Source organism: Oncorhynchus tshawytscha, linkage group LG10 (assembly GCF_018296145.1).
Source record: "Oncorhynchus tshawytscha isolate Ot180627B linkage group LG10, Otsh_v2.0, whole genome shotgun sequence".
Taxonomy (NCBI): domain Eukaryota; kingdom Metazoa; phylum Chordata; class Actinopteri; order Salmoniformes; family Salmonidae; genus Oncorhynchus; species Oncorhynchus tshawytscha.
Window position 1 is genome coordinate 58015640 of NC_056438.1, and position 12803 is coordinate 58028442.

The 12803-nt window shown below is 39.7% G+C and overlaps 1 protein-coding gene across 2 annotated transcripts; it reads left to right on the forward strand.

Annotated features, from left to right (window-relative positions):
• Window positions 1-5088: 5088 nt before the first annotated feature.
• LOC112260511 (suppressor of cytokine signaling 6) lies at window positions 5089-8631 on the forward strand. Of its 2 annotated transcripts, none has more exons than XM_024435677.2 (2): window positions 5089-5194; window positions 6053-8631. In XM_024435677.2, exon 2 carries the CDS (start codon window positions 6132-6134, stop codon window positions 7671-7673), a length of 1542 nt encoding a protein of 513 aa, XP_024291445.1. In that variant the 5' UTR covers window positions 5089-5194; window positions 6053-6131; the 3' UTR covers window positions 7674-8631. The 2 variants fall into 2 exon arrangements, with proteins under 2 accessions (XP_024291445.1, XP_024291444.1); XM_024435676.2 differs by lacking the exon at window positions 5089-5194 and adding an exon at window positions 5236-5746.
• The last annotated feature ends 4172 nt before the right edge of the window (window positions 8632-12803 follow it).

Consider the following 12803-nt stretch of genomic DNA (forward strand, 5'->3'; position numbering starts at 1 on the left):
CAGTGTGGCAACCGTGCAATATTCCCCACAGCCTCGCACTGAAATAGTAGAACCAGTCAACTCTTTATGGACTCTCTTCATGCCCCTACTGTTTGTCCCTAAAGAACCCTATGAAACTTTTTCCGTAAATCCCAGAATAGTTGTCTAACGTCTTGGCACACTTTATTGGTGCCCTCCTGTCGCTGCCTTGAGCAGAGTACACATAAATGATGAGACTATTTTCATCTTAATATTTATGAAATTCATTAAATCTGTTTTTGTAACATCTGTTATTAGGCTACCCCCCATGCAGCACACTGCAGGATAAGTGTTCACCAGTGGCGGTCGTGACGTTTAAGATGAGGGAGAACATTTTTTTTTTTATGAGCATGGCCTTATTTCTATTACAGCATATTGAATGACTCTCATTCATATTGCATTCACCCAGTTCAATGTAACAGTGATAGGTTTAGGCTACTACATGATACTCTAATTGTCCCTATATCCATCATGAGGTTGCTACAACCCAGCCTATGAATGAAAGGTGCACAGGTTGAGATATAAATTAGAGTAATCAAGGTGACAGACAGTGACACATTCAATACCACCTTGCATACCTCTGCCTGCATCTGGCTGTTCTAGTTGGTAATCATTAGTCTAACAGTTGCAAATGAGAGTTTCTATTGGACAAATTCTGGTATGTTCATCTCCGTTTACTGTTGTCTAAGAAACATTTGTCAACAGAATCTGTGGAATGAATACACCCCTGACCACACTCAAACACAGTTCACTTTCACATCATCACATACAAACAGCATGATAATTTTGCTTGTTGTATAAATTCCTTCTTGCATCTATGCGCTCTCCTCCTCTCACCTTTCCCTTCACTTGTGAACAACACATCAGCTGTCTTTTCGAAGGCAAACTATATCATAACCGCTAACTGCTACACACAGCCTACATCATTTTCACCATATTAGCTAATGTCTTAGACAACATAGCTACCAAAACTAACATGTTAGAAAACCTGCTACAATCATACAGTACAGTCTACAGTCAGCAAGCAGTTTAGCGGTTACACCGGCAGCCTCGGTGGCATTACATCTATAAAACCAAAAGCTTACATTGACTTGGAAGAGTTCCAGTGTTGGATAGCCATAGCCAGCGAGCTAACATAGCAACCCTCTCTGTTTGAGCCTGGTGTTTGAGTAGGCTAAGCTAGCTAGTGGCATATGCTAGCTAAGTGAAAGTGAAATACAATGAAATATAGCTAGCTCTCTCTCTTTCTCTTGCTTCTTCTACATTTTTAAAGAAATGTATTTGTTCAAAACTGTTCAACTATTGTCTTTCTCTCTCTTTAAGTCAACAACTCATCACATGTTATGCACTGCAGTGCTAGCTAGCTGTAGTACATGCTTTCCGTACTAGATTCATTCTCTGATTCTTTGATTGGGTGAACATGTTTATTCATGCTGCAAGAGCTCTGATAGGTTGGAGGATGTCCTCTGGAAGTTGTCATAATTACCGTGTAAATCTATGGAAGGAGGTGAGAACCATGAGCCTCCTAGGTTTTGTATTGAAGTCTATGTACCCAGAGGAGGACGGAAACTAGCTGTTTTCCGGCAACACCATGGTGCTACTGTACAGAGTGCTATTGAGGCTACTGTAGAACTTCATTGCAAAACAGTGTATTTCAATCAATTATTTGGTGACGTGAATATATTTAGTATAGTTTTATCTAAAAAAGAATAACTTTTTTAATCTTTCACTATTTTTGTTTTTATGAAATTCACTGAGAAGTATGGTCCTCCTTTTCCTCCTCTGTGGAGCCTCCACTTTCATTATACTAATACTCATTAATTAGTCACTTGTGTACAGTACAGTACAGTACAGTACAGTATACAGTACGTCTTACAAACATTCAGCTTTGCATCAGTTAGCCCCTCTGTGGGGCAACTGGTTTACTCTTTACTTCTTTTGACAAACACAATATGCTTTCTGACTGGAGACCTGCATTGTGAATGCAATTGAAAGTAATTGTAGATACTGTGCCCTACAGTATGAAATACACAACCATTCAAAAGTTTGGGGTCCAGCATCCTGGAGTCGCCTCTTCGCTGTTGACGTGATACTGGTGTTTTGCGGGTACTATTTAATGAAGCTGCCAGTTGAGGACTTGTGAGGCGTCTGTTTCTCAAACTAGACACTATTGTACTTGTCCTCTTGCACAGTTGAGCAAGGGGCCTCCCACTCCTCTTTCTAGTCTGGTTAAAGACAGGGGCACCGGTACCGAGTCAGTGTGTGGGAGCGAAGTGACTTTTACAACATTAACAATGTCGACACTGTATTTCTGATCAATTTGATGTTATTTTAATGGACAGAAAATGTGCTTTTCTTTCAAAAGCAAGGACATTTCTAAGTGACCCCAAACTTTTGAACGGTAGTGTATATAAAAGTTAATCTACACAATATATCACCCACTTGCATTTTCACTGCACAGTAGAGACTCAAAATAACCTCTGTAGTGACATAAGAATTCGTCCAAGCCTCCATATTTATTTAGTTTCTTGGGTTTGGAGTGCAGACTGTAAACAACAAGCAAGGCTACAAATAGAATTTACACACTTAAGAATATAGTCACCAAGGGGCTGGGCCTCACTCCCCACGTCATCTCTGACCTTTTTCTGTTTACAGGAGGGTTTTGATTTCTCCTTTTTTTCACCATTCACACATAAACCATTCTAGAATCGTGGAGTATAAGGAGTATAAAATAGTAGCTTTTTGTCTTGATGAAATGGGGGTGCAGGATCAACATGCAGCTGCCAAGCCATAAAAGAATGGTGCCAACAACCAGCACCAATTGCCAGCTCCAGCCCTCACCTGTTTTTTATTACGATTTCCACCTACATAAGGAACCAGGCTAGAAAATAGACCTGAGTTTATGTACTTTACTTCCGTTACTTAGAGTCACCTAACTGGGCACAGACGTCAGTTCAACATCTAGTTTTTATTTATTTGGTTGAGTTGTCAACTTTAATGTGAAATCAACAAAGAATTTGATCATATCATTGGATTTAGGTTAAAAGTTTGAAGAAATTCCCTTACGTTGATGACTTTTTTCAAATCCAATCAGTTTTCACATAGATTTTTTTTTTTTTATGACGTGGAAACAACATTGATTCAACCAGTTTTGCCCAGTGGGACTGTACACTTATTATGTCTAGAGGTATGTGCAAACGAACAATGACAATGATGCCCTCTGCAGGATAAAAGTTATGTCAAAGCACTGAAGATAATGTAATGTATGTATACTCATGTACCATTAGGGGAACATACAGGGCACAGAGAAAGGTCCCTATGGAATATCTTAAGTGTCGTCTCGTTCTGATCAAACCACAATTTATAATAATCATTTCTAATCAAAGAAAGTAAAGAAATAGCTAAACGTAATCAGCTACATTCTGGGGGTTCTACACAGTTAAATTTCTTGAATTACTTTAATATTTTATATTTTAGCAGAGATGCCATTGCACCTCTTGGTGGCAGCATCCCACTTTCCCAGGATGCCTTTCTCCAGCAGTGGGTGGCATGCCAGGCCTGGGGGGGCAGAAAAATATTGGACAGGAAGCAGATACAGAATAGTGAGGGGTCAAAAGAACAAACAAACCGACTAGGACTGGGAGAGGAAGAGATGAGAAGAGATCAAACTCATTCTGCTGACATGAGTTACTTTTAACACCTACCCTCAAGCTCAAAGTGCACAAAATGATCCAAGGTGGAGAAATGGAAATAATGAGAGAGAGAGAGAGAGAGAGAGTGAGAGAGAGAGAGAGAGAGAGAAAGAGAGAGAGAGAGAGAGAGAGAGAGAGAGAGAGAGAGAGAGAGAGAGAGGGGAACCTGGCCAATTCTTGTTAATTTACAGCTCATTATATCCAACAACTTTTTGTCTATTATTCTTACAAGTTCAAGAAGTTAACCATGTTCCTCAGTGATCAAGATCTTAGTTAAACTGCCCCCAAAGTGAACAGAATGAGGGTTCACATGAACAATCAGTGTTAATTTATGATCTGTCATTCACCTCACTCAGAGATGCTGGGATATACTTAATTTGGAGAGATTGGAACAGCTTGTGATTTAAGTCATTGGGAGCTCTCTCATACTGAGCTTCATTGCAGTCTAATTAACCTTATTGCCGCATACGCTGTCTGCTCCCATTATACAGCCGCCATGGTGCATGTCTGTGTTAAAGAATGACTTGTCAGGGCTTTGAGTTTTGACCCAGTGACCACACAAATTACTCATGCTCGTTTCCCATCTGGCTGCACCACCACTTGCCTCGTGACTCAGTATAAAGTCAGATGATATTGAAAAAAACTCATTCTCCTCAAAAAGCATGAAAGCAATGTCTGCCTCAATCTGTTTTGTAATTTTAAGGGTAAAGATAATTTCTAGAGCATAACATAGTTTCTCAACAAAATACGCATTGGGCATCTTTTACATCCTTTCCTATTAAAACAAACATGCTTTACTTTCGGGACCATACAGTGCACAAAGCAGTGCCTGAAGCCCTTTTTATGGACAGTGCTGTCATTGTCTGAGAAGTTCATTTGGGAGCTCTTGTGGATATGGGAGTGGAATTGCTGTGTTTTCTTTTTTATTTCATGCTGTCCAAAAGCAACAGTTCTGTAGAACATTAATAATCTATGTATCCTCCATTACTAAGCAAACATTCAAACCTAGGCCTATGAGACATGAAGCAGTGGACTTCCACGGCATGGAAGGACATAAAGTAGGAAACTAACATGCAGGATCAATATTAAAATTAAATACCATGCCTGTTTAGGTCTTTTGCCCAAATATCCTATATAGGCTAAGTACTGTTACAATAATTTTACAATAAAACCGTTTACTCCAAACGAAAAACATTTTCAATGAAAACGAGAGTTTCAGGTACGTCCCTCCTCGTTTCGTTCCATTTTCTCTGTTTGCTTCCATTAGGTTCCTAGAGTAAACGGGAAACGGTTTCCTTTACAAAACGTTTTGCAAATCCTACTAATGAATAAACCTCGGGGGCGTATTCATTACGGAAACCGGTTACCATCAATAAGGAAATGGAAGCAAACAGAGTAAAACGAGAGGTTATATTGACAAATTCAGGTTTTGCAACAGAATTGGCAGAATGAATACACCCTTGGAATCTAATTCTAAAACAAAGGTTAAGGTTTTATTTTGGAAAGGTTTTGTGCTGATTTAAATCAAATATGTGACACCAAATGTATTGTGTAGGCTAAATATGAAAATTACATGTACATTTAAGTGATTATCAATGCGTTCAGATCTGGGGAATTCCTTACCTCTTTTCCCACAATGCAATAGTCATGTAAACAAAGGACAACGACAGGAAGGGAGACTGAAAAGTTCTAGCTAGATAGCTAGCATTAGCTAAGTATAGCTACAAATGTGCAACTTATTAGCTACAGCAGTTCTGCAAGGAATATTCAAAAAAATATATATAACGTTATTTAGCTAGCTTCCTAACCAGTTAGACATAGTTTGTATTGCTTTTTCTACATTGTATCGTGTGGGATCTCTAAAGCCAGTTAGCTAGCTAGATGCCTGGCTAGCAGCCTGTCAGAAGCTAGCTAACGTCGTTAGGCAGTAACGTTAGCTGTCAAAACCAAGCCAAGTGCTTTGATTTCCCAGCGAACTCAAAATGCATCGATCTTGACAGTTTACTGGGGAAACCGTTTTTAACAGAGGATGACAGGTAATATCAAAAGTTAATCGAAGTATGAAAGAAGCTAGCCAGCTAGCCCTCTTTGTTTCTTGGGTGGCCACCTTAGCCGGCTAGCTAGCTAGCATCCAAACACTTCTACTAGCAGCAGGATGTATCTGTAGTGTTGGGCTTCTTCATAGATATCGCCAGCAGTTGGAAAAATAGGCTACTGTAGAAAGGTAGCTAGCCATGATTGATAAGACAGCGGTATTCGAAATGTAATGACAACTACTGAGGATATGTATTCTTTGTCTTGTCTTGATGTGGAATAAATTAATGGGATTTATTCTTCTTCAGGGATGACTGCTTTTGAAGGACAACCTTTGTGGCCATCCACACATCTATGAGATCCCCACATGTCTGAGGGACTTCCAAAATGAAGAAAATTAGTCTGAAAACAATACGAAAGTCATTCAACCTAAAAGGCAAAGAGGAGGGAGAGGATGTTGTACCACAGCCAAATTCAGATACCAACTTTTCAACAGATTCAATGTTTGGAAAATGTTACAGCAAAGAACTTGTTTGTAACGATTTTGATCACGAGGAGAAGAAAGGCCGTAAGAACGGCTCAAAAAGTGAGAGTCTTATGGGATCACTGAAAAGGAGGCTTTCGGCAAAACAGAAAAGTAAAATAAAAGAAAGTTCCACATCCGTAACCTGTGAAGATGACACATTCTCGTGCTCCTCAGCACCCATTTTCTTTAACGACGTAAAATCACAGCACCATCTAAGATCTAGTAGTCACCATTATAGCCCCACGCCATGGGCCCTCAGGGCAGCGAATTCTGAGGAAACATGCCTTAGAATGGATGGGAAAGTGAAAGCTATGATACACTCATCAGACCCCAGCCCATCTCTTTATGGCATTCAGAAAGTATTCCCTGACCCCCAGATGGATAGGCCTTTTCAGGATTCATCTGAGAGCACTGAGCCTCAGAATTGTGATTTGCATCTAGATATTGATGTGGAAAATGTGCCTGCGATTATTGGACTATCACCTCAGAACTATATTCACTATGCAATGCCTTTAGATGATGACCTTGAAAAAGGCTTGGATAATTCCTCTCCAATAGATGAGGTGCCTCAGCCCGAGGGCTTCCCTCCTCATGCAGCGGAAGACCCCATTGACCAGGAGGAGCTGATGTCACCAGACATATTCATGGACCCATCAGTGAATAGACTGCTCTATGAATCTGCAGGTGTCTTTATTCCAGACTCTAGAATAGATTCTCCTCTCTCCCCTTTGCTACCTCAGCTACCTGGCAGTCACATTCGAAGGAGTTTCCAAGTATATGGTGGTTCTTCTCATTCGCATGGTGCAGAGAGAGTAATGCACCATCTCAACTTTGACCCCAATTCAGCCCCTGGCGTTGGCAGGGTTTATGATGCTGTTCAGCACAGCGGGCCCATGATTGTAACCAGCCTTACAGTAGAGCTAAAGAAACTGGCCAAGCAGGGTTGGTACTGGGGTCCTATAACGCGTTGGGAAGCTGAGGAAAAACTTGCTAGCCTGCCAGATGGGTCATTCTTGGTGCGAGACAGCTCAGATGATCGTTATCTTTTGAGCTTGAGCTTTCGTTCACAGGGTAAGACCCTCCACACCAGGATCGAACACTCCAATGGCAGTTTCAGTTTCTACGAACAGCCAGATGTGGAGGGTCACATATCAATAGTGGAACTCATTGAACATTCCATCAGAGATTCTGAGAGTGGAGCCTTCTGCTATTCACGATCTCGTACACCAGGGACTGCCACGTATCCTGTCAGACTGACAAACCCTATCTCAAGGTTTATGCAGGTGCGTTCCATGCAGTACCTCTGTCGGTTTGTCATCCGTCAGTACACACGGATTGACCTTATCCAGAAATTGCCTTTGCCAAACAAGATGAAAGATTACTTGCAGGAAAAGCACTACTGAAGAAGATCAATGAAACCCAGTTGGACTTTCTTGCACATTTTAGATCAGCAACATAATGAAATAGGCCTAGTTTTTAATCTTTTGGACATGACCCTAACCCAGTGATGTGTCCACCAGCCAATGCCAGTAACTGACATGTCTTGTGAGCCATACAGTTATACTCCCCACCTCAAAGCCAAGGATTGAAGCTGAATCTTGATCAGCTTTTTGTTACATTGAATTATTTCTGTAAATTCTGTTTTGATAGACCAAGTGTTTTGTTATATAAAGCATGTAAAAAGAAAGAATTTCGTACACTCAATATGCTCCCAACAATTTGGGTACAACCAACATTTCAGCACTCAGTGCTTTCTTCAGGGTGTCAGTCAGTCAGCACCTCTGCAAACATTTTTGGGTGTGCGCCAACTCATGTTTTTTTACTAGACTGTTATATAAAGCACATACATTATCTAATCATTACTACACTCAACTTTTCCTCATTATCCTATGTGGTTTGTTGTCCTACATTAAAACAGTTTTTGTTAGGGGTCTGTAGCTAGTATGATTTTGATACCTGAAAGTCGCCTCTGCTGAGTCTTTAGTTAGAAGTTTTTTCTTTTGCCTCATTGATGGTTACTCATTGCATGTGAATTACATTGCGTATATGGAGAACTAATATTTGATCACCACACACCTGAAGCTGATTTGGGAGAACTAATCGGCATTGACTGTGTATAACCATATAGGGATAATGGCTTGTTTTTGTAGCCTTAACTTGACTGTTTGCCTGTCACTAAGTATAAGGAAAATTGCTTCACCTTGTTACTTTCCAGATCATGAGTTGCTACCTATGGTAAAATACTTGGTATCACCTAAACATACTTTTATGAACGGCTGTACACCGTTTTTATTGCACATCTTGAATGCAGTTAAAGGAGGGGTGTTTATTACTGTTAATAAAATACTTATTCACAGATAAGTCTGTATATTGTTAATCATCATACAGAAAGTTTTCGTTTGAAAATGTGACTCTGAACTTAAAATGACGCAATACATATTTAAAATGTCCGGGCTTCTCAATCTACAGAGATCACGAATCCTCCAGTTAAAGTGGTGTTAAAACTTAATCCCACCCCGTCTTTGCCAGCTACTCCCTCCTCTTCTCAACATGCCACTGGATCCTGTATCTCTCAGGCGACTGAAAAGTAGCCTCAGCCTTGCCAGCTGCCCTAATCACCAGAGTGGCCTACTATCTTTATCTATGAACAATGCATTTTCATAACCAACTTTTAACTACTAACTTTGCTCTTTTGTTTAACAGTGTTGATTATACAACAAATCATTCTAAGGATGAGGCTGAGTATTTTTACATTTTTATGAATGCCCTCTGAGAACAGAAGAGGAAGTGGCAGTCGGCCCTCTTGTGGCTTTAATCCCAGGTGATGGCACTGAAACAGCAGGAATAAGCCTAATATGATTTGGGCTCCCGAGTGGCGCAGCGGTCTATAAGGCACTGCATCTCAGTGCAAGAGGCGTCACTACAGTCCCTGGTTCGATTCCAGGCTGTATCACATCCGACCGTGATTGGGAGTCCCGTAGTGCGGTGCACAGCGTTGGCCGGGGTAGGCCGTCATTGTAAATAAGAATTTGTTCTTAACTGACTTGGCAAGTTAAATAAAAAATATATGTTTTTTTGGATTATTTAATAGTAGAGGCTGTAATTACCGATAATCATTGTATGTTTTATTTTCCATCAAACCACCCATAGACTACAGAGTCAAACGGTAATCTCAGTACTTACAGCGGGTTCTTGGCCCTGCAGAAGTTTGTCACATTGATGCTTTGTTCTGAAAGTCATGCCATCTGCCACCACTAACCCCAGAGGGCTTCTTATCCAGCGCTGCATGTATCTTCACATTAGAGGGCTTCTTATGCAGCACAGTTTTGAATAATAATGTGAAACGCCATGCATGCTCATCCAGTGACAGCTTCACTGAAGTAGGAGATTACTCTGAGCTGGCTGCCTATACATGCAGATGTGACCAATAATCATGTTTGCCAAGCAGGATGAAGATTGAATATGTCCATGGTGGATATGGAAAGGATATATATATAGATATATATATAAAAAAGAACAATGTCTACACTGTATTTCTGATCAATTTGATGTTATTTTAATGGACAAAAAAAACTCTTAAGTATATATACAGTGGGGCAAAAAAGTATTTAGTCAGCCACCAATTGTGCAAGTTCTCCCACTTAAAAAGATGAGAGGCCTGTAATTTTCATCATAGGTACACTTCAACATTGACAGACAAAATGAGAGAAAAAAAATCACATTGTAGGATTTTTTATGAATTTATTTGCAAATTATGGTGGAAAATAAGTATTTGGTCACCTACAAACAAGCAAGATTTCTGGCTCTCACAGACCTGTAACTTCTTCTTTAAGAGGCTCCTCTGTCCTCCACTCGTTACCTGTATTAATGGCACCTGTTTGAACTTGTTATCAGTATAAAAGACACCTGTCCACAACCTCAAACAGTTACACTCCAAACTCTACTATGGCCAAGACCAAAGAGCTGTCAAAGGACACCAGAAACAAAATTGTAGACCTGCACCAGGCTGGGAAGACTGAATCTGCAATAGGTAAGCAGCTTGGTTTGAAGAAATCAACTGTGGGAGCAATTATTAGGAAATGGAAGACATGATAGAAAACGTTTGACCTCTGTCATTGCCAACAAAGGGTATATAACAAAGTATTGAGATAAACTTTTGTTATTGACCAAATACTTATTATACTGTATATACAGTGGGGCAAAAAAGTATTTAGTCAGCCACCAATTGTGCAAGTTCTCCCACTTAAAAAGATGAGAGGCCTGTAATTTTCATCATAGGTACACTTCAACTATGACAAACAAAATGAGAAAAAAAATCCAGAAAATCACATTGTAGAATTTTTAATGAATTTATTTGCAAATTATGGTGGAAAATAAGTATTTGGTCAATAACAAAAGTTTATCTCAATACTTTGTTATATACCCTTTTTTGGCAATGACAGAGGTCAAACGTTTTCTGTAAGTCTTCACAAGGTTTTCACACACTGTTGCTGCTATTTTGGCCCATTCCTCCATGCAGATCTCCTCTAGAACAGTGATGTTTTGGGGCTGTTGCTGGGCAACACAGACTTTCAACTCCCTCCAAAGATTTTCTATGGGGTTGAGATCTGGAGACTGGCTAGGCCACTCCAGGACCTTGAAATGCTTCTTACGAAGCCACTAAAATAACATCAAATTGATCAGAAATACAGTGTAGATAGACATTGTTAATGTTGTAAATGACTATTGACTAACTAGTCTAAAGAAGGCCTGTTTTGTTTCTTTAAACAGAACAACCATTTTCAGCTGTGCTAACATAATTGCAAAAGGGTTTTCTAATGAGCCTTTTAAAATGATAAACTTGGATTAGCTAACACAACGTGCCACTGGAACACAGGAGTGATGGTTGCTGATAATGGGCCTCTGTACACCTATGTAGATATTCCATAACAATTCTGCCGTTTCCAGCTACAATAGTATTTTTTTAATTTAAATTTTAACCTTTATTTAACTAGGCAAGTCAGTTAAGAACAAATTCTTATTTTCAATGATGGCCTAGGAACAGTTTGTTAACTGCCTGTTCAGGGGCAGAACGACAGATTTGTACTTTGTCAGCTCGGGGATTTGAACTTGCAACCTTCCGCAACAACATTAACAATGTCTACACTATGTTTCTGATCAATTTGAGGTTATTTTAATGGGCAAACATTTTCAAAAACAAGGACATTTCTAAGTGACCCCAAACTTTTGAACAGTAGAGTGTATATATATGTATATAAATACAGCACCAGTCAAAAGTTTGGACACAACTACTAATTTGTTTGTTTTTTCTTTATTTTACTATTTTGTACGTTGTAGAACAATATTGAAGACATCAAAAGTATGAAATAACACAAGGAATCATGTAGTAACCAAAAACGTGTTAAACAAATCAAAATACATTTTCTATGAGTTTCTTCAAAGTATCCACCCTTTGCCTTGATGACAGCTTTGCACACTCTTGGCATTCTCTCAACCAAAATATTCTCAACCAGCATTTCAATTAACAGGAGTGCCTTGTTAAAAGTTAAGTTGTGGAATTTATTTGCGTCTTAATGCGTTTGAGCCAATCAGTTGTGTTGTGGCAAGGTAGGGGTGGTATACAGAAGATAGCCCAATTTGGTACAAAACCAAGTCCATATTATGGCAAGAACAGCTCAAATAAGCAAAGAGAAATGACAGTCCATCATTACTTTAAGACATGAAGGTCAGTCAGTACGGAAAATATCAAGAACTTTGAAAGTTTCTTCAAATGTAGTCACAAAAACCATCAAGCACTATGATGAAACTGGCACTCATTGGTCTGATGAATTAAAATGTGAGATTATTGGTTCCAACTGCCGTGCCTTGGTGAGACGCAGAGTAGGTGAACGGATGATCTCCGCATGTGTGGTTCCCACCGTGAAGCATGGAGGAGGATGTGTTATGGGGTGGAGGTTCTTTGCTGGTGACAGTGTCTGTGATTTATTTAGAATTCAAGGCATGCTTAACCAGCATGGCTACCACAGCATTCTGCAGCGATATGCCATCCCATCTGGTTTGCGCTTAGTGGGACTATCATTTGTTTTTCAACAGGACAATGACCTAACACACCTCCAGGCTGTGTAAGGGCTATTTGACCAAGAAGAGTGATGGAGTGCTACATCAAATGACCTGGCCTCGACAATCACCTGACCTCAACCCAATTGAGATGGTTTGGGAAGAGTTGGACCGCAGAGTGAAGGAAAATCAGCCATCAAGTGCTCAGCATATATGGGAACTCCTTCAAGACTGTTGGAAAAGCATTCCAGGTGATTACCTCATGAAACTGGTTGAGAGAATGCTAAGAGTGTGTAAAGCTGTCATCAAGGCAAAGGTTGGCTACTTTGAAAAATCTAAGATATAAAATATATATTGATTTGGTTAACACTTTTTTTGGTTACTACATGATTCCATGTGTTATTTCATAGTTTTGATGTTTTCACGATTATTCTACAATGTAGGAAAGAGAACAAATAAAGAAAAAACATTGAATG